The 22,482-nt window shown below is 39.0% G+C and overlaps 1 protein-coding gene across 4 annotated transcripts in view; it reads left to right on the forward strand.

Moving 5' to 3' along the window:
- The window catches only part of syt2a (synaptotagmin IIa), a 105,411-nt gene extending 85,797 nt beyond the window's left edge, over positions 1-19,614 (forward strand). For 3 of the 4 annotated variants that reach the window (XM_056238361.1, XM_056238360.1, XM_056238359.1), the window contains exons 4-9: positions 7,871-8,002; positions 9,879-10,046; positions 10,168-10,335; positions 12,589-12,706; positions 18,184-18,317; positions 18,401-19,614. In XM_056238361.1, coding sequence (XP_056094336.1) covers positions 7,871-8,002; positions 9,879-10,046; positions 10,168-10,335; positions 12,589-12,706; positions 18,184-18,317; positions 18,401-18,616 — 936 coding nt within the window. In that variant the 3' untranslated portion in view covers positions 18,617-19,614. The remainder of the gene's footprint in view (positions 1-7,870; positions 8,003-9,878; positions 10,047-10,167; positions 10,336-12,588; positions 12,707-18,183; positions 18,318-18,400) is intronic. The other variant, XM_056238363.1, reaches the window with a different exon arrangement.
- The last annotated feature ends 2,868 nt before the right edge of the window (positions 19,615-22,482 follow it).

Here is a 22,482-nt window from a genome sequence, read left to right on the forward strand (position 1 = left end):
ATGGTAAAGCGGCTGCTTGAACATTCTGCTAAACATCTCCTTTTATGTTTCACAAAAGAAAAGAAAATGTGAGAGTGGCATGACAGTGAGTAAATGATAACTAAAATTAAAATTTGGGGTGAACTATTCCTTTAAAACTCAAGTCACGGCTGTGTTGAAAGAGACAGAAAGATTAACGTTTTTCCACTGCCTAATTTCCGACTGTCGCTAATGAGTTTAATAGGGTTCGAGACATATCTAATCTGAATCTTTCCCTTGTTTATGGCTTTTAAAGCTTTTGGTCGTGCAATATATTTGAAAGACTCAGCGTTCTCAAAACACCAAAGCTTGATTTAAAAACGTCTGTGTTACTACCTCACATATCCTTAATATAGCTTCTAGGTCAAGCAAATGGATGGTTGGTATTCTGGAAAGATTTTTTATCCATTTAATATTCATGGAATATAAAATATTCAGTGTTGTACGTCATTTGCTGCCTGTAAAGCAGGAAAGCTACATGAAAGATTTCCCGCCACATCAATTCATTTGCCGTGTTCGTATAATTTGGTTTCCAGAAGAATGTATGTGCTGTTAATCTCTTGTGCTTTTGTGTTAAAAATGACACATTTTCCAGCGAATGCACAGCAGCACTAAATCTTTCTCTTTTTTTAATCTCTGTTTTGGAAATAAAATAGCTGAAGCTAAACCGTTTTTCTATATTTGCCGTGTTGTGTCAGATCCCGCTGTGTGCTGTATGTTTGCTATTGTGACAAGCTAATTTTCCTTTGAGAATCATTAAAGTTCTCCCTGTCATATCCTAATATATAATTTTCTTTATAAATAATCTTTAAAAAAAAATCGTTGTTGTGCTAAAACTCCATCAAATTAGGCTTATTATTTATGGGAGACCAGGGGCTATTGTAACTTATTTTTTTATGCATATCTGTCCGCTAGCTTTTTGTAAATATAAGTAGTTTATATACCCATTTATATGTCGCAAAAGTAACTCTTAAATAGATGTATAATGAGAATGACAAATCTATGAAGTTAAATTAAATAAATAGTATCTCAAATGATACACTCTCTCAAATAAGAGCACACTTCAAAATAATTTGATTGCTTTAATACCTATTAATATTATTTAATATTTTTCACCTTTATATATTGTTCATTTGTTTAACTGTTTGTAATTAAGTGCATTTTAAGAAATCTTAGTTTTACCTACTTAATAATTATCTGAAATAATCAAAACAAGTCTTCATTTTGATACTATGATTACAAAAATTATGCATTTTAAATATTTAATTTTCATTTCAACCATTTTATTATTTGTATTATTGACTGTGTTGATAAAAGGTCATGATAAAATCCTATATGGTACCAGCAAACATTCACCAACAACCTAAAGATAAACTGAATATCAGTTTATAATGTGTCACCAATCTGGCTATTTATGCATTATTTTGGACATTTACTGTATTACACTTGCCCTGTACAGTAAAATGCCTCTATGTGGTTTGCTTCTCAAATTTCATTGGTTTAATTTGTTATATGCAATGTTTAACGTATTATGCAATAACATAATGTGTCTATTTAAAGTAAAATGTGTCATTTTTGATACATGCCATTGAGTGTTACTTGATTTCCTCTACTTGATTCTGTCTTCTGTGAGTTCAATCTCTTCCTCTCTCTCCATTTCTTCATCTCTCTCTATCCTCCCCGCTTTGTGTCTGATATGTGCTCCGTGTATCTTGACTGTCGTGGACCTGTCATCTTACGGTAGGTGTGACATGGCTTGCAGCGCCCCTCTCTGACCGCCTGGTGAAAGCTCAAACCAGGGCTGGGGAAATGAGCTATGACATATGGCTGGGAATGAAATATTTGGCTTCTTCTTGAGTTTTGCAAGCTGCAGGGGTGCTGAGGTTTGCTTGAGGACTAGTTTGGGGTTGGTTTGGGGAGGGCTCGCATTCCACCAGTTTGACATGCAACATGAACACTGGCGGTTTGGGGGGTTAAAGCCAAACGGGTAGAAGGAATGGCCCTTTAGAATTGTATGTGCATTTGGTTATGAACTTAAATTTCATCCTAGCTTATTAAGAGACACCAACACACCAATCCTCACTAACATGCATGTTGAAAGGGTACGGTTGGTGGTTTGTTCTCTAAAAGCTGCTCCACCCATTTAGCGTCACGATTTGGTCCCTTAAATGATCCCTAAGATAAGTTGTTATTTAACAATAGTACACATCTGCATAGTTTAAACCTTTCTTAAAGCAGTTAGCCTGTAAAAGAAAGCAGGAGAAATGTCCAGATGAGGTGAAGCAGCATTTGAGACAAAGCCCAATGCATGCCCTTCATACAGGCACCAGTGAATGACCATGACTTGACTTGAGAGTAACTTTCCTGGATGACCCATTGTGTAGAAACAATCAAAGAATCTGTTACTTTCTTCCTGAAATGTAGAGATAAGCCGTGGGATGAAGTAGGTGGCGTGGGAAACGGCCTTTCACCAGGAGACCTATTGCAATGGTTTCGTTTGTTTTATATTACTTTTGTATATACATGTGTGTGTGTGTGTGTGTGTGTGTGTGTCGGTGCGCGCGCGTACGTTTATTGCACTTTAGTTTGAAATACCGTTAAAGGTGATGTGTGTATCTTCATTTTTAAAATACTTTCTCCTATCCCAGCGCTTAAAGGTGCAGTAAGTTATGAGAAACACTATTGATATTTGAAATCAACCCAAACAATCAACGCCGTCCCTTCATTGCTCCGCCCACAAAATACAAAAACAACGATTAGCTCACTCTCTCCTCCCCCATCCCCCCACTGCTGATTGGCTCACTCTCTCCTCCCCCCTCATGAGTGGACACGCCCCCTACTGCTGACTGGCTCACTCTCTCCTCCCACATCATGAGTGAACACACCCCCTACTGCTGATTGGCTCACTCTCTCTCCTCCCACATAATGAGTGAACACGCCCCCTGCTGCTGATTGGCTCACTCTCTCCTCCCCCATCATGAATGGACACACCCCCTACTGCTGACTGGCTCACTCTCTCCTCCCCCCTCATGAGTGGACACGCCCCCTACTGCTGATTAGCTCACTCTCTCCTCCCCCATCATGAGTGGACACGCCCCTACTGCTGATTGGCTCACTCTCTCCTCCCCCCTCATGAGTGGACACGCCCCCTACTGCTGATTAGCTCACTCTCTCCTCCCCCACCATGAGTGGACACGCCCCCTATTGCTGATCGGCTCACTCTCTCTCCTCCTCCATCATGAATGGACACGCCCCCTACTGCTGATTAGCTCACTCTCTCCTCCCCCACCATGAGTGGACACGCCCCCTGCTGCTGATTGGCTCACTCTCTCCTCCCCCATCATGAATGGACACGCCCCCTACTGCTGACTGGCTCACTCTCTCCTCCCCCCTCATGAGTGGACACGCCCCCTACTGCTGATTAGCTCACTCTCTCCTCCCCCATCATGAGTGGACACGCCCCTACTGCTGATTGGCTCACTCTCTCCTCCCCCCTCATGAGTGGACACGCCCCCTACTGCTGATTAGCTCACTCTCTCCTCCCCCACCATGAGTGGACACGCCCCCTGCTGCTGATTGGCTCACTCTCTCCTCCCCCATCATGAATGGACACGCCCCCTACTGCTGACTGGCTCACTCTCTCCTCCCCCCTCATGAGTGGACACGCCCCCTACTGCTGATTAGCTCACTCTCTCCTCCCCCATCATGAGTGGACACGCCCCTACTGCTGATTGGCTCACTCTCTCCTCCCCCCTCATGAGTGGACACGCCCCCTACTGCTGATTAGCTCACTCTCTCCTCCCCCACCATGAGTGAACACACCCCCTACTGCTGATTGGCTCACTCTCTCCTCCCACATCATGAGTGAACACGCCCCCTACTGCTGATTGGCTCACTATCTCCTCCCACATCATGAGTGAACACGCCCCCTACTGCTGATTGGCTCACTCTCTCTCCTCCCACATCATGAGTGAACACGCCCCCTACTGCTGATTGGCTCACTCTCTCCCCCCACATTATGAGTGAACACGCCCCCTACTGTTGATTAGCTCACTCTCTCTCCTTCCACATCATGAGTGAACACACCCCCTACTGCTGATTGGCTCACTCTCTCCTCCCACATCATGAGTGAACACGCCCCCTACTGCTGATTGGCTCACTACCTCCTCCCACATCATGAGTGAACACCCCCCCTACTGCTGATTGGCTCACTCTCTCTCCTCCCACATCATGAGTGAACACGCCCCCTACTGCTGATTGGCTCACTCTCTCTCCTCCCCCATCATGAATGGACACGCCCCCTACTGCTGACTGGCTCACTCTCTCCTTCCCCATCATGAATGGACACGCCCCCTACTGCTGACTGGCTCACTCTCTCCTCCCACATCATGAGTGAACACACCCCCTACTGCTGATTGGCTCACTCTCTCTCCTCACACATAATGAGTGAACACGCCCCCTGCTGCTGATTAGCTCACTCTCTCTCCTCCCCCATCATGAGTGAACACGCCCTCTACTGCTGATTGGCTCACTCTCTCCTCCCACATCATGAGTGAACACGCCCCCTACTGCTTTTTGAAAACAATCATTATCTTTGCAGTTCCACTAAGGTAGTGGCGCCGAAATTACACACTTCACATTTGATATCTCACTGCCCCAATAACTTTAATTTATTATGTAAAAACCTTTTTAAAAGGTCTTCATGATTAATAATTTGACCTAACACGCATACATTTTCTTGGTTGTTCACAAATAAAGCACATCATACACTTTGGGCACATAACAGGCCAGTATTTATTGTTGGGGTAGGAAAGAAGCTGAAATTATGAACTTAAATCATAATGCAATATGGTTAATCATTTCGTGCTGATTTGATCACTGGGCTGTTGGTGCAAATAATCGTTTATTGTGAGTGATTGATTTCTCCTTCACCGTTTCTTATTCCATCTGCCACCTTTACTAAGATGAATGTGCCGTAACTTAGCATGACTGCTTCTGAATGCTCAATGCAAGTTACGTAAGAGAACCACCGCACACTTCATATTAAGAAAACTGCATTAGTCTGTTACATCATTAATCATCCTCCAGATTTAATGCCAGCATCGCAATGATTTTATTCACTATGGCTTGAACAATTATGCAATCAATACGGAGCATTTTCAGACTGTGCATTTTGTGTCTTGGCATGCATGAATGCATTTTACCATGTCAGTTAGAATATAAGAAATGGTGCTTTTTTATGTACGTGTGTGTTAGAGAGAGTGTCTCTGTGTGTGTTTTTGAATTTGTGTGTGTATGTATATTTGGGGTGAGTGGTCAGGAAGGACAAATCCTCACCCCAAGCATATTTTGTTCTATTTAGAGACATTCTGATTCAACTCTTTTCGTTCGTCTTGTATTCTTGTATTTATTTTATTTTCTTGTTTTTCCCAAAGCTGAACCAGACATCTCCATCTATGTAAGCTAATATTTGCTGTTTCACTAGCATTGCGTTTGAGGCTTCATAAATTCTTCACCGTGCATAACACATGCTTGATCTCATGAACAGTCACAGTGGGGACCCGGTTTAAACTTGCTTGGAGTCACTGCTAACCCCAAAAGCAGTGTTAGTCATGTAACAGGGTTATGTAGCACATTAACTCTTTCTCTTTCAGAGGACACAAATGCTAGACTAGCAGACTGAGACTTTTGGTTATCAGCATAAAGTCTGCTCTACTTTACTGCTTACAGGGAACAAGTTATGAACAAACGTTCTTCAAGTAACATTTATAGAACATTCTTTCAAAGTTACCTGGTCTTTAATATTGTTCTTAAAACGTTAACAGAAAAACATACATTAGTCATGGCACGATTTAGTTGGACGTTTGTCTAACATGTTGCTTCTCGTTTCAAAATGTCAAAAGATAAAATGGAATGTTCCCTTAAAGGGATAGTTCACCCAAAAATAAAAATTGTGTCATCATTTACAAACCTGAATGAATTTCTGGTAACACTTTATTATACAGTGTCATTGTTACATAGGTTACTGTACATGTAGTTACTAAAGTAATAACTATATATTGTGCATAATTACATGCAACTAACCCTAAACCAAACCTTAATCCTACCCCTTTAGTAAGTACATGTAGTTACTTAATATTACTCGGTACTTAAATGTATAATTACAGTGTAACAAATAGGCTACACCTAAAAACACAAAAGAAGATATTTTGAAGAATGTTGCTAATCAAACAGTTCATGGTCCCCATTGACTTCCATAGTCCTTCCATTGAACGTTTATTCCACCAAAACGCTGATGCTTCAAAAAGTTCATATTATTGACTTATTGTACTTGATGTGCTCTTGTGTTGACCAAAGTTTATTAGTTTAAATTAAATTTCTTCATCTTATAAAGTGATTGTGTCTCTTTGGAAGATTTAAACGGCTTGATTCATATTGATTACTTTTACATTCTCTTTATGAGCCATTTAAAGCAAAGTTTTGGTGGAATGAACCTTCAATGGAGAGACAGAAATCTCTGAGATTTGTGTCTTGAAGATTATCGAACATTTTATGGGTTTGGAACAACATGAGGGTAAGTAAATGATGACAAAATTTCCATATTTTTGGGTGAACCCTTTAAATAAACCCTCGGTGATAGACCAAGATTTTAAAACCTCATTCAAATCTTAGCACTTTCACAAGCGATTATAAAGAAAACACAGGAGAAGTTAAAGTAAATGTGGATAGACCTTCAACACCATTTCTGTCCACTCAAATGTTATAAGACTGATTCCTAGAGAGTAAATTATATAGTTATGCATACAGTAATTTATTCTCTACTCAGTGCCTCAAACTAATCTTTGAATAAGATTTGATGCCACAAACCTCACATACTTTGGCAAATCCAGCGACAAATAACAGCGCCCACATTCCACATTATTGGAAGAATTTTAGTAGCAAAGAATGTTTCATAGACTCTCAAAGACAGTGGCCTTGACTTATCTGTAAAAGAATATATGGACATATTTCCACCAGAAAACATGTCATTATTTCTCCTTCCTGCAATTCATTTGATTTTTCTTCTTTTATGATTACACTACGAAGTTATGTTTAATTAAATCCAATCAAAATTGTGTTTGTGTATGTTCTATTGTGTAGATATAGCTCACAATAGACAGCCTTGTAAAGAAATGTTTCTTTAATATTCAATTACAGCACAGGGCACAAAAGTATTAATTACAACAGAACCATTACATGAAATTAAATCACCAACAGATTAAATGATGAAATAAGTTCATTAAGATTCACTTTGGCTTTTTTCCCATTGTCATTTTGAAGAGCAGCAGGGAGGAACCGTGAGAAATAATGATGTGTAAAATAACACTAATTCTGCTCTTGTACTGTGATCTTTAGTATCTGTCTGCCACAACGTTCCTTCCAAATTGTCCATCATTTTACATTGTATATGTGTCCTGATATGAGTATTGTTTTTAAAGCGCCAACACTTCCCTTCTGTATCCTCTGAATCTTTTCTTCAAGCGAGACTCAGGGTTTTATTATACCCTGCAGACTGAGAATCAATTTACGGACCGACTGCTTTAGGACTAGAATCCTTCATTCCCTCAACAAAAGTAATGTAGATTGTTGCAAATGGTGTCATGAAAGGAAAAGTGAAATCAAGTCATGTTGCTATGAAGGTCATCGCTGACACAGTTACATACAGTAACACACCCGGGTTGTTTGACACCCGGCAAACTTCAGGTAAGCGGAGAATTGGCCCAAAGAACCATGTTTGGGGAACTTCATTTACCTTCCATCACCTTTGTTCTAGTTTCTCCTGTAACGGCCATCTGTGCTTTTGTCTCTCCAGAAACAGGAAGATGATGATGATGAAGAAGATATAGACATGGGATTAACTGAAGAGAAAGAGGAGGAGCCTAAAGAGAAGGAGAAGCTTGGAAAACTGCAGTTCTCCCTAGACTATGACTTCTCAGACAACAAGGTAACTTGATCACTTCACTTTTTACAGTATGTTTAAAACAAACCAGCTTTAATATCTAAAGGGAAAGAGAAATGTGTAAAACTACCTTGTAACCAATCACGTCAACGCGTGATCGTCAACGAGTGGATCTCTGAGCTGTTGTGAGTGAGTGGAGGCGGGGATAATTTGCATATTCATAGAACCGCGTATACTAAATGAGGCAAGGGTGTAGAGTTACATTGAAGCTATTTTAAGGCATGAAGAAATGTTTTCAAGGAAAAACATTTAAATATGTAATTTTGATTATAAATGATAAATGTTTAATTTCAATTTTAATTGAAAGATGGGTTTTAAGGGATACAATTATTGACTGCAGGGGGACTTTAACAACCACTTTTGATGATGCACATGGAAATTTGGCTGATCTTTGATGCGATTGTGGACAGCAACGTTAATTCTGCACTAATTTGATCTAATATTTAATGTTTTTTAATATGTTGTAGATTTATGTAGCAAAGGAGAATCGATAAAATTATTGACTATATTTTGAGACAAATGTCTTGTTAATGATTTTCAGTTTTGTTCAAGGTAATTAAAGCAACAGTTTTTCAATAACAAAAGAATTTGTAAAAGTATGGTATTTGGGGTAAAAGTAAGGCACAATGATGAACATGATAAACAGCTGGCTGACTTTTCCATTTGTTGACATGACAGTTAGATTAAGATGACAAATATCATATATCAAATTGGGTGTCCATAGAGATAATCACCATATTTCTAATGAAACCATATTTAAAAAAAAAAAAAAATTATATTATCCATATATAATATAATAAAATATCATATTTTTGGACTACTGTAAAGCTTTATAAGATTATAATGGGATGTCCCTCAATGCTTTCAGAATCTTTACTTTAATTTTGATTCTATTTTTTTTTTAAATAAACATATTTTAATTACATATTTATTGAACAAAAATGAATTCTTTTATTTTTCAAAATAAACATAAAATAGTACAAACTTTGCTAAAATGATTGTTTTGAACAAGTATTAACTCAGTATCACAAGCGTTTGAAGGAAGTCAGACAAAGGCAGATGAATAAAGTTCCAAATGACTCTGTCTAGATTTATGTTAACACCATGTATACACCAATTTTTTGTATCATTGAGATACCATTATAGTTTTTATTAATATTTTTAATTAGTTTTTGTGATTTTGTGTGAAGAAGAAAAAATATGTTCATGAAATAATTTGTATTTCAGTTTTACTTATTTTTTAGTACATCAATATAAACTAAACTAAATCCTACAGAGGAAAAGCGGTTTGAAGAATGGATGGATGGATGGATGGATGGACGTTATAAATGAAAATGAGAAATTTTGCTTTGGCAGCTAGTGGAAATAAAATACTATTACTATTACTGCAATTTTTTTATTTATTTTTTATTTCAGTTACTTTTATTTCAGGAAAAGGATATGCTTTCTGGTTTTAGTGTTACTTAGCTTTCCGGTCACATTTACCTTTGTTTGGTGAATTTCAATGAGCGAAATCCAGTTATTTCGAATAGGAATAAACTCAATCTAGAATTTAGCAGATTTAGCAGCAAGTTCAAGTTGGTCACACTGATTCGCCATGTTGTCCAAGAGAAATCTGCTTGGTTTGAGAGTAACAATAGACAATGGACCTTTTTTTCCTGCAACATTTGACTGTTATTGGGACCACACCTTTAGATGATCTAAGATAAGATAGGAAAGGGGAAAATCCTTTTGATTTCATCTAGTTTTTAAAAAGTTTCAACTTAGGGACTTTCTGAAGTCAAATACAATGTAATAACATATTTTCCTTACACCTTGAATACATGCGTATTTTTAAGATCGACACTCTTTTACAATGTAGCTGACAGTGGGCATCCTGCAAGCTGCAGATCTTCTCTCCATGGACAGTGGCGGCACCTCCGACCCGTACGTCAGAGTTTTCATTCTCCCAGACAAGAAGAAGAAGTATGACACCAAGGTGCACAAGAAAACCCTTAACCCTACCTTCAACGAGACTTTCAACTTTAAGGTAGAGTATTGATTTAATTACGGTTCCAGTTAACGTCATCATCAGATGTGTGCAGAGCAGGGTTTAGACACCCCGATCACTACTATGTCCCGGGCACTCATGAGCTATTGTTGATTTCTAGATTGCGTTCAATGAAATGGGAGGAAAGACTCTGGTCATGTCTGTGTACGACTTTGACCGTTTCTCGAAGCACGACGTGATCGGTGAGGTGAAGATTCCCATGAACACCCTGGACCTGGCACAACCCATCGAGCAATGGAGAGACCTGGACAGCGCAGAGAAAGAAGAGGTAAACCTGTCCTTCATCTGTCATTCGCATTGTTAACGAGCAGCTGTGGCCATCTAATAATAGACTGCAATAATGGTTCATAACGCTTTCATATAATAATCTCTACCTTAACACATGTTACAAATGTGATGTTCCCTTTAGCAAATAATTGAAGGACTATTTAATAACTGAAGAGAAACTATTGATGTATTATTCACTGAAAATGAAATCTGTTTTGTCATTGTGTCTTCATTTACAGCCCCCCATGTTGTTCCAAACCCGTTTCTTTCTTTTGTAGACCACAGATGGAGATCGAATGTTCATGCTGCTCTTTTTAAAACATTTTAAAGTTAACAGTGAAGAAAAATACCATAGAGGTGCATAGTCCATAGCTTTCTGTGAGGATAAGACCGAAATGATGTTGTTATTTACAGAAAATGTTCCTAATCGAATCTAGTTTGTAAGATTTAAATGTGCAAATAAAAATATACAAACCGATGAGCCAAAACATTATAACCACCTGCCTGATATGCTGTTGTTCCTCCGCGTGCTGCCAAAACAGCACTGACCCGCCGAGACATGGACTCTACGAGACCCCTGAAGGTGTGATGTGGTCTCTGGCACCAAGACATTAACAGCAGATCCTTTAAGTCCTGTCGGTTGCGAGGTGGAGCTGCTGAGGATTGAATTTGTTGATCCAGCACATCCCACGCATACTCAATTGGATTGAGAACTGGGGAATTTGGAGGCTAGAGCAACACCTTAAACTCTTCATCATGTTCCTCAAGCCATTCCTGGAAAATGTGTGCAGTGTGTCAGGGTGCATTATCCTGCTGAAAGAGGCCACCTTCACCAGGGAACACCAGTGTCATGAAGGGGTGTACTTGGTGTGGGTGGCACGTGTAAATTGATGTCCACATGAATGGCCGGACTCAGGGTTTCCCAGCAGAAAGATGCCCAGAGCATCACACTCTCTCCCATCCTGGTGCCATCACTTCCACAGTAAACGGTGCACACGTACACGGCCGTCCACGTGATGTAAAAGAAAACGGGACTCGTCGGACCAGGCGACCTTCTTCCACTGCTCTGAGGTCCAGTTCAGACGCTCGCGTGCCCATTGTAGGCTTTTCGGCGGTGGACAGGGGTCATCATAGGCACTCTGATTGGTCTGCGGTTAAGCAGCCTCATACACAGCAGAGTGTGATTCACTCTGTGTTGTGACCAACGCTATCTCATGACCAATTCGCACGTATTTTACGAGGTGGCTAATTCGTACAAATTCGTATAACCTCACTCGTACGAATTCATACAATTTGTCTAATGATGGGTAGGTTTAGGGGTGGGGTAAGAGGTAGGTTATTCATACGAATTGGGCAACTCGTAAAATACGTACTATTTGGCAAAAATCGTACAAGTGAGGTCATACGAATTAGCCACCTCGTAAAATACGTATGAATTGCCATAAGATTGGGTTGGTTATGACACATTCCTTCCATAACCATCATTAAACTTTTGTGTGACTTGTGCCACAGTAGAGCTTCTGTTGGCTTGGGCCAGACGGGATAGCTTTTGTTGCCCTCGTGCATCGATGAGCCGGTAGCGCTTCCTTTTACAGTACAGTACTTACGTGTACTTACAGTGTACTTACCTAGAAAGTGCTGGCTAATATAAGGTAAGTACATGGGTTAGGGGTAGGTTTAGGGGTAGGTTCAGGGCTAGTACCTAGTTATTACCCAGTAATTATAATTACTATAATAAGCACATAGCAAGTACATGGGTAACAGGACTGTAAAAGGAAGCGTTACCGATGAGCCTTGGGTTCCCAACACCCTGGCGCCGGTTTGTAGTTTGTCCCTCCTCGGACACGGTTAATTCTCACCACTGCTGACCTGGAGAAACACCACAAGTCTTGCCGTTTCAGAGACACTCTGACCTAGTCGCCTTCCCATAACTATTCGGCCCTTGTCAAAGTCGCTCAGATCTTTATTCCTGCCCTTTTCTCCGGGATCCAACACGTTCATTACGACAACTGATTGTTTGCTTACCATCTACCCAGACCTTAATATGTGGCCTTGTTAGGAGATGATCAACTATATTTATATTATATTTAAATTATATAGGCCTATATGATTTGCATATTTAAATCTTACAACATTAATATATTTGAATTGGTCATGTCATGATCGGACACCCAACATTTGGCATCATTCATATCAGACTGAGTTCTTCAGACTGTCCCTTTAAGACCAACTATTTTATGTTTCCCCAACACAGCCTGAAAAGCTTGGAGATATCTGCATCTCTCTGCGCTATGTACCTACAGCTGGAAAACTCACCATCTGTATCCTAGAGGCGAAGAACCTAAAAAAGATGGATGTTGGGGGACTCTCAGGTACACACACACACACACACACACACACACACATAATGCACAGCTTTTCTCTTTTCTCTCTCCTCCAGAGAGTGGGTGGAGATAAATGCACGCAGAAGACTGGATGTTCATGCACATGCCATAACAATAAAATAATGTTTTCTCTTTTCGGTTTAGGCTTAGTGCATATGCTATGTGCATATTTTATTCAGTCTTTGTCTCCGCTTTAATGAATTCATTAATTGGTCATGTTTCTGTCAGACATGCACAGCAGGCTTCAGTGCTGCAGCAGTGCACTCGTGTCACGCCTGTGCTTTAGTGTCAGCGGTAGCCATGCAGAAGAAGATAGCGCTCACGTGCTGACTCTGCAGTCCTGCGCCACGCTTCCCCTCCAGTCAGTTCTCACTGCTGCCATCTGCTGGTGGCTATGAGAACTGCACTGCCCAAATCATTGCAAGGACCAGGATTAAAAGCCTTTCTTAATTATTGAATCTTGAGTGAAATTGGGAGTGATTACAGAACAAAGACCTAGGATGCGTCTCAATCAGCTCCCTAGCTCCCTATTGTGTACACGAATTCGGGCACTGGTAAGGACAGTAAAGACCCTGGCTCACTACATATTGGGACACTGGTGGCAGGGTTTCTGCAGGTTTTATGACGCTACATTTAAGACTTTTTAAATAACTTTTTAAGACCAACTAAAAAAATTGAAGGAACAAAAAAATCGAAGGGACAACAATTAAATGGCAATGTGTTCTCTAAGTATAGTTTCTAGGGAGCACATGAAGAGTTGTATTTATGGCAACATTTCAAAGTAAAAATACAAACTGATCTAACTTACTTTTTATTTTTAATTAAGTTTACATAAAGTATGTTAAGGCTTGAATACCTCTACTTCAACTACTTGAATGTGGAACTAACTTTTACCTTCTGATCAGACCCATTGTATATCTATGTACCTCTATGACAATGCTGTTTCTCCTGAATAGAGCTTAAACTCTCTCAACATTTATGTCAAAGTCCTGAAATGAAATACAAGCAATCTCCATCAAATCTTGTTGTAAAACAGTACCTTGAAATGGACAATAGATTTGAATTGGACAAACTATGAACACAGGTTAGTTTTCTTTCTTTTGAAGACAAAAGAATGCTCAAATACATCAGCATTGCAAATACTGAGAAGATTTTGAATATGTTGGAGCAAAACATTAATCAATTTGGCCAAGTTCAACAGCTTTCTTTGCAATTTCTTCTTCCAAATCCTCCTTTTCCTTCTGCTTATCATTCAACCGTCTCCGCAGTGCATTTGATTTGCTAATGAGCTGTACCATCTGACTTACGTGCTTCCTTTCTGCCTCTTCAGCACAGAGGTCAGCATTCTTTTCCAGAGATGAACAAACATCAACCAATGTTTTCTTTTCTTTCTTCAGTTGCTGAATGTCTTCCTCTGCTGCCATTCATTGGCTTTTCTCTTTCTCTTCTCCTCATCCACGTGGAGTCTGTATCTTGATCTTGCAGCATTTAGCTGCATTCAGTAACTCTTTTGATAAAGGCACATTCGAAATTCCACCTGATATCCTGACATAATCACAGATCAGCCTGTGTCTTCCTTCGTGTTGTATGTTTCCACTTCCTTACAGAAAACCCTCTTCCGACCATTGCCTGTCCATAAGACAAAAGGAGGATTTTTTGCAGAAGCTCCAAAGCTGTAAGATCCACAGATGACACCATGTAAAAATTCGTCAAGCCGTTAGTTCATGGGACGGAAAAAGACAAAAGACTTGGCTTTAAGATGAAGTAGACTGCCAAACTGCTGGGTTATTGTATCACCTGATACCAAGAAATATAAATTTTTTATTGTAAAATTATATTGGGAAAATAAATGTTAATATAAACCAAATTATAAATTACTATTATTATTATAGTTTTTTTTTTAAATACTCTAGTCTTGCTGACCTGAACTTTTTTTTTTTTTTTTTTTTTTACAAATTTTACATAGTAAACACAAAATACATAAAAAAATATGAGTATTAAATACCAGCTGAGACCCCTCCTAGAAGCTGCTTGTTCTCAAGAAACTTAGTTAAGTTAATAAGTTAATATGCTTAAAGTTAAAGACTTTGTGTAAGAAATGCATGACCGGCTGATCAGTTTGATACTACTCCAAGATTTGACTGCATCAACATATGTCTCCATGGATGGCCAAATCTCCACAGCTCTGTCAGCCACTCCAAGTTCTCCAGCCAACGGTGACCACAGAAGTGCAATGGGAATTTAGAAGACTTGGTCACAGAACAAAAAATCTTCTCTTCTTGCATTTAAACAGTGAATGTAAAGCCTTCAACAGTTTGTCTATCTGCCATTTTGCAAAAACACGTTTGAAGGCATTGTGCAGAGTGTGGAGTCCACAACTTCCAACAACAGCAAGATGTGATCCTCCAAATTGCTCCAATTGTTCTTGCTGAAGGAGTTCGAAAAACTTCCTATTTACGTTTGGCCTGTCCATTGCTGTAGACACCATATTTCGTACATTTAGTTTCTCCACATACTCATTGAAGTAAAAAATCTGAATGGCAATTTAATATAGGACGTGTTACAGGTCTGCCAGGATCCTGCACTATATTTCCCATTACTCTCCTGTGTTCCCACCTGCACGTCATTCCTAATCACACATACCTGCACCTCATCATCCCCACCTCTATAAAGACTCACTCTTCACTTCTGTTCACGGTCCAGTTTCGTTCATTCGAAGAGGACTACTTACCCTGATATTACTAATCTTGACTCTCCAGCATCTCCTTTATCTCCAGCATCTCCTTTATCTCCAGATTCTCCTTTATCTCCATTGTCTCCAGCGTCTCCATCTCCAACATCTTCAGTGTTCTTCGTACCAGCAATCTGTCTCCACAACTGTAAGAAGAACCATTCCACTCATCGCCTGCACACCGCTCTCCAAAGTATCATTGTCCATATCACTTCCCTGCATTCTGTCCCTGCTCATTGTTGTCTATAAACTCCTGTTAACTTCATTTACCATCTCTTGAGTCTGCTTCCGTAACAGGATGTGTCATAAAATATTTCTGTTCTACAGACCCCAGGCTATTCATAAGTGGGCTATCAAAAAATTATGGATTGCATACAGAAGTCAGCTGTCAAGAGTTTACATTATAATCATTGTGTTGGCTCATCAATCCTTAGTACATAAGTACATAAATGTCAACTGCTCTCTCTCTCTGAATGTCCGTTTGAATAGAGATTGCAATCTTTTAACGAGCATCTTTAGACCATGCTTTGTAAAACCCTGCTTTTTGGCAAAAATATCTTTCCTAGTTACAATTATTGTTAATATGAGTTCAGACAGTTACATAATCAAATCATAAAAGCTGACAGGATAAGAGATTATGCATGCATAAAACTCACCATAAAATTATGAAGTAAATCCTGAGCTGTAGCATGTCCAAGGAACTGGGAACCAAAATATTGAAACTGAACGCAGTCACCAGTCCGGTGGCGAATATGCATATCAGTTTGTTTGTTGTTGGTACTTTTGTTAAGGCTCTCGTCGAACATAACCACACAAAAGAGTCTTTGCTCACCTCTGAAATCAACTGCCATTTAATAAATGGTGCTAGTCCAAATTTCACCAAGAAACACGTTTTAATAGTTCTGAATCGGGAAACATTACACAAAATATCTTTTCGATATCGTCGTTTGATTTGTAGGAGTCGTGGCAGCTTTAGTAATTTCGGTCGGGTGTGTTTGCAGTGGGAAATTCATGTGTGGAAGCCCCCCCGGACCCCCCCCTCCCCTCCCAATAAAGTAAAACTGCACATTTTAGAGTGGCCTTTTATTGTGGCCAGCCTAAGGCACACCTGTGCAATAATCATTCTGTCTAATCAGCATCGTGGTATGCCACACCTGTGAGGTGGATGGATTATCTCAGCAAAGGAGAAGTGCTCACTAACACAGATTTAGTGTGTAATATTGCGTTTATACAACAGTTCGACGGCACAAGGGAGCTATCTCACAAGTGATTAAAAGATACAATTAGTACGATTTGTCTAAACCCACGTGATGGGTAGGTTTAGGGGCGGGGTCAGGGGTAGGTCATTCGTACGAATTCATACGAATTTAGTAACTCGTAAAATATGTACGAATTAGCAAAAATCTTACGAGTTTGTACGAGTGAGGTCGTATAAATTCGTACGAATTAGCCACCTTGTGAAATTCGTAAGAATTGCCGTGAGATCGGGTTGGTAAATAAAAAATAAAAAACAACGGAGTGTCTTTAAAAAACTCTTGTGCAGAACTACTTCCTTCCGCCAAGGATTTAAATCGCAAGTTGATAGTTGAGCCCAAGCCTCCGTTACTAATTCTAAAACACCACTTTAGAACTAGTACTCATTGAAGCTTATTGTATTATGTAGAATACATTATGGTATTATGAGAGAGAGATCAACTAAACGAGTGTATTACCTGCATCCGATATAGCATTCATTCTTCAGGTCGATGTTCATAATATTATATCCAAAAATATTAGTTTGAATATCCGCTAAGAATAGCGATATGTTCATCTTTGTTTTTCCCATAACATCTGTAAATAAGGTCTCACGCGTGTTCCGTCATGGCAAAGGGATTTTTAATTAAATGCAATACATTTTATCTTATGTATTAACTCGTTTCATCTGACTCCATAAAATGAAAAAGTTTTTCAATGATATCTGTGCATCATTAAATATACGTTAATGTTTGACTATTCCTTTTAACTCCAATGAAAATGAAGTCAAAGTCTGTTAGAATAATCAAATATAACAATTTATTATGTCAGGTAAAAATATTAAGCCAATTTCATAATCAGTTCAAAGATCATCAATACAAAACATCAAATGCTTTAGGATAAGAGAAATAGATGCAAACCCAACATTTAAGAACTACATGAGCTACCTCACGGTCTATCTGAAATACAGAAAGAGCCCTGAGCTCTCGTTGCATTTTCCTTATATAGCCAGACCTTATTTGATATGTAAAACTAGAGTTTAGTGGAAATTTACTGTATTCCCCCACCATTACTGGGGGTAGAATTTACACATTTGGGAGTGCCTAGAGACCACATTCCTTTGTGTGCCAGTTATTCCTAAACTCTTAAAACCCTTATTTCCTTTTGTTTTACTCTTTTGGAATGAGACATCTGAACCAGCCACCCTGAGACCTTTAAAATGATACTAAACACAATAATCATTCACATTAAACCATATATATATTCTTATGTGAGTTTTAGCTGTTACTGGGTGAGAGAATGAAATGTAAATCAGGTGAGACTGCGTGAGGGGGAGGTCGAATGTTAATTTTCAGCAAGTTCCTTTGTTTCAATAGACCAATAGACCAATAGGTCAGGACAGTTCCTCCAACCAGTTTTACAGTCTTACACATCGCTAAATCAACTTCCTTCCCCTATCTAATATAATTGCATAACGACTGGCACTTGTAAACCTTTACAGATCCCTATGTGAAGATTCATCTTCTGCAAAATGGGAAGCGACTGAAGAAGAAGAAGACGACTGTGAAGAAGAACACGCTGAACCCGTACTACAACGAGTCCTTCAGCTTTGAGATCCCACAAGACCAGATGCAGGTACGCTTTACACGACTCAACACAAGAGTTTACCCTTTTTGTGCTCCTTCAAACTTTGAGCACAATATCTGTTTCTTTCTTAGAAAATACAAGCTGTGGTCACGGTGCTCGACTACGATAAGATCGGCAAGAACGACGCCATCGGGAAGATCTGGGTGGGAAGCAAAGCGCAGGGAACTGAGCTTCGGCACTGGTCCGACATGCTGGCAAACCCACGCAGGCCCGTCGCTCAGTGGCATCCACTCAAACCTGAGGAGGAGGTGGATGCCACGTTAGCAGCCCTCACTGCCAAGAAGTAATCCTGTTCTTCTTCCTTCCCTCATTCCCTCTCTCCTTTACCTCCTACATTTCTTTCTTCCACTTTTCAACATGCACTACATGTCATCTTACCAAGTCAGCACCGAATTACAGCCATGGGCCACCAGCCTAAAGGTATTAAAGAAGACGATTCGGCCTCATCAACTGCTAAAATGAGATAGTGGATCAGGGTGTGATGAGCGAGACTGTTTCCACAGAAGTTTTTGAAGACAGGCCAAGCTCATAGGCCTGTGTATCCTTGAGGTTTATTCACAGAAGAGATGTAAGCTCACATTCACACCCATATATCCAACAGATCAAAAGCATTCCAAAGTTTTCCATCGGGGACCAGGGATAGAAAACACTGCCTCTTCCACTGCCTAATTTAACACATTCCTTCTAGATTCGCTGGTCATCTAGATGAAATCAGTTGTTACGTTTGTTGAGTCTGAAAGGACAGTTGAAGAATGGTTTAAAGTAAAGTGAAAAAAAAAAAACTAGAGGAAATGGGGACTGGAGAGATAGTTGGACTAGATGCTCCTGACCCAACCAGACGGTATATTTCAGGTGTCGATTACACTGCCTGCAAAACAACCTCTTCTTCCATTCTTTGGTTCCAGCTGTCAGCTGGGTTCTTCCACTGCCCAACATCCTAACAAACCCTGACAAAAAGGAGACAAGCCTTGAAACATCACGAAATAAGCAATTCTTAGCTTCCAGGGACGTCTTCCTGTTAGCATCGGTATATTTGTTTCTTTGTGTTGATTTCTTGTAGATGTCTTCTGCCTGAGCACTTTAAACGAAGGTGTGTTTTTGTTCCAGTCAATGCTTCGGTTTTAATCTGCTTTTATTTGTACCTGCATTCTGGAGTTTTCGTGTGTTTTTTGATGTTCTGAACCCACTCATTAAAGGAATAGTTCACCAAAAGAAATTTAAATTAAGTCATCATTTACTCGCTTGCCTTTCTTGCGGCAGTGGAACACAAAAGGAGATGTTTCACAGCATGCTCTCTTCCATTCAATGGAAGTCAAAGGGGACCATCAAGCTTAAAAAAAATTAATCATCCATTTATATCCCAAGTCTTCTCTGAAGCCATACACTTTTAGAAGAAAAAGTTCTAGAACCTCAAAGGTCGGGAGTTTAATTTATATAGAATCTCTTGGGGGTTCCCTCCATGTTATCATTTTAAGGATTTAGCTTAATTCAACAATTTATAATGCGAATTATATTGTATGAATTAAACAGCTTGTAAACATACTTTATCAATAGAAAAAAACTCATTAAGCTTGAAAGGATTATTCAATCATTTAAGACATTTCTCAGTGTATAGAACCTTTTTAGCATATAGGATTCTTTAAAACTGAGTCAAGAATATATAGATAGGGTTCTAACCATAGGGTTCTATATAGAACCCCAGTGAACCCAACATATCTGACAGAGTGACACTCAAGTTGTTTTTCACAAAATTCTATAAACATCTTGCTTGGTCGCCATTCACTTTCGTTGTGTGGAAAAGAGCAGCTTGGACATTCTTCAAAATTTCTCCCTTTGTCTGACGGAAGAAAGTACGTCATTCAGATTTCGAAAAACATGGAGTGAACTATTCCTTCTGAGAACTTCCATCACTTTTTGTTTTCATTTTATACTCAATGTTTAAACCAGAAGTTCTTATGGATTTATGAGAAGAGTTGATGGAGGGTACTGTTACGTGTGTATTTACTGCACATCTTACCAAACCACTGAACTTATTTGCACTACTGGAACTGCATTCTGTACATGTTGCTCTGTCAATATCAATATGAGCTGTCAGAGTTTGCATTTGTTTAAAAAGGGAAATTGTATCAACTGAAAGCTGCTTTAGGGCTTACAGTATGATGAGTCATTGTGTGAGGATGTGAATCTCAGAATATGATTTGCTTAAGACCGACGGAGAAGTAAATCTTTGTGCGTTTTATCCTCATATTGCCTGGAGAAACTCTTTTGGCAATGATGATACCTTGTGATATCGGTTCAATTATTAAGTTGTTGGGAAATTAAGCAAATCCGCAAACCTGATTTGGATCAAGACCTTTTTGTGGAGCATAATTTATTGAGTATAGACTTTTAAACCAGGCCAAAAACTACATGTAAAGACCCACGAGTGGATTTGAGGGAGACTTTGTTGTGTACATGCTGTAACCCATTAAAAACTCACTCTCGTAAGGAAACGTCACTTTAGCGGCTTTTATCCCCCACCAAAAAAACAAGAAAACATCACTCTACTGCCACAATCAGATTGGATGATTGCAGTAGTTTCTCCAATTTCATGGTAAAGTCTGTGATCGTGAAATTCGAAAGCCCTATGATTTTGTCTTCCTGCGGGCACACAAAGGTTTTTATTGCAGAATGTTAGAGACCTTTTTAAAAAATAATAATGAAACAGGACAGATTTGCACAATAAAAGAACTCAATTCTGCTCATGCTCTATATTCCAAGTCTTCAGAAATCCCACAATAGCTTTGTGTGAGGAAGAGAAATTTACACTGTTAACCCAAAATTGAAAATTCTGTCATGATTTGCTCACCCTCGTGTCGTTTCAAACCGGTATGACTTTCTTTCTTCTGTGGAACATAAAAGAAGATATTTTAAGGACAGTTTTTGTCCAATTAATGAAAGTCAATGGGGTCCAAAACAAGATTGGACCCCATTGACTTTCATTGTATGGACAAAAAAAAAAAAAACTAAAAGTCATACCAGTAAATGATTACAGAATTTTCCATTTTGGATGAGCATTACCTTTAAGTCTTAACATTTTAAATATTTCCCACCACCATCTGCTGTGGTTAGGGGCGGGGCTAATTATTTGATCCTAGTTTATTTCGTAAACAAAGTAAATCAAATTGCAGTTGAAGCCATTTTGTGTCATTGAAATATCTGAAGACAGCAGAGACTCAGAAAGAATCTTTGTTTGAAAGTTGCTTCAGTGACGTTTCCCTTGATAAAACAGAAGCAGCTCTTCTGAAAGGCTGTGTTCAGTTGCAATAGCAGGTATTTCCGTCCACATTCACAGTGCCGTTTGAAATTTTTGCAGGTCTAATGAATGTGTGATTATTTGTTTATCATGCTTTTGTTTTTCCGCTAGAATCGAAACATCATTTAGGGATCGCTGTCTTTGTTTACTCTGTCAATGTCATTTTTTCAGGTTTAATCTCTTACACAAATATGTCCCTTATTTCAAAGAACGTTCACAAAAAAAATAAAAGTCGTAACTTGCAACTAACACCCCCTCCCCAAACCCATAGGCGTGTAGTTTGACCTATATATGCATAGTTCCTACTTTATGATACTGCATGTTACAATACAAAAAAGATGCGCATGTTTCAGAGATGAAGCAAAAAAAATAATATATTGTGTACCTAAGTAGGTGTTCTTTGTCATTTTAATAACAAAACGGAGGAGGATAAGATACTGTGTATATTTTCTAATCAAATCAAATATGTATTTATTTTCTGTGAGTGGGTACTGGAGAGAATATGAAGTAAACTAGACTAATCTTCATTTTCAGATTCAATCCATGCCTGGACATCATGAGCAAATACTGTATGTTAAGTGCTTTGTGTGAAATAATATAGAATGAAACCGTAGCCGCATGCTTGCCGTCTACTAATATTGTTAAGGAACAAAATGTTTATGTCTTAATTTATTTATTTATATTTATTTTTCAGAGTGATATTTCTACGTTTCTTTGTCCTCTTGTTTGTTGGGAAGTAAAAAAATTCCAGCGGGGGCTCCAAGTGAATATTTTCCTCCATCCTGTAGGATCCTGTAATCAGCAGTAATCAGTATCTCTGTCTGAAAGTTCTGGATCATACAGAATCTTTTTATTATT

This window comes from Rhinichthys klamathensis, unplaced genomic scaffold, assembly GCF_029890125.1.
Source record: "Rhinichthys klamathensis goyatoka isolate OS25496 unplaced genomic scaffold, OSU_Roscu_1.1 h1tg000521l_1, whole genome shotgun sequence".
Classification (NCBI taxonomy): Eukaryota; Metazoa; Chordata; class Actinopteri; order Cypriniformes; family Leuciscidae; genus Rhinichthys; species Rhinichthys klamathensis.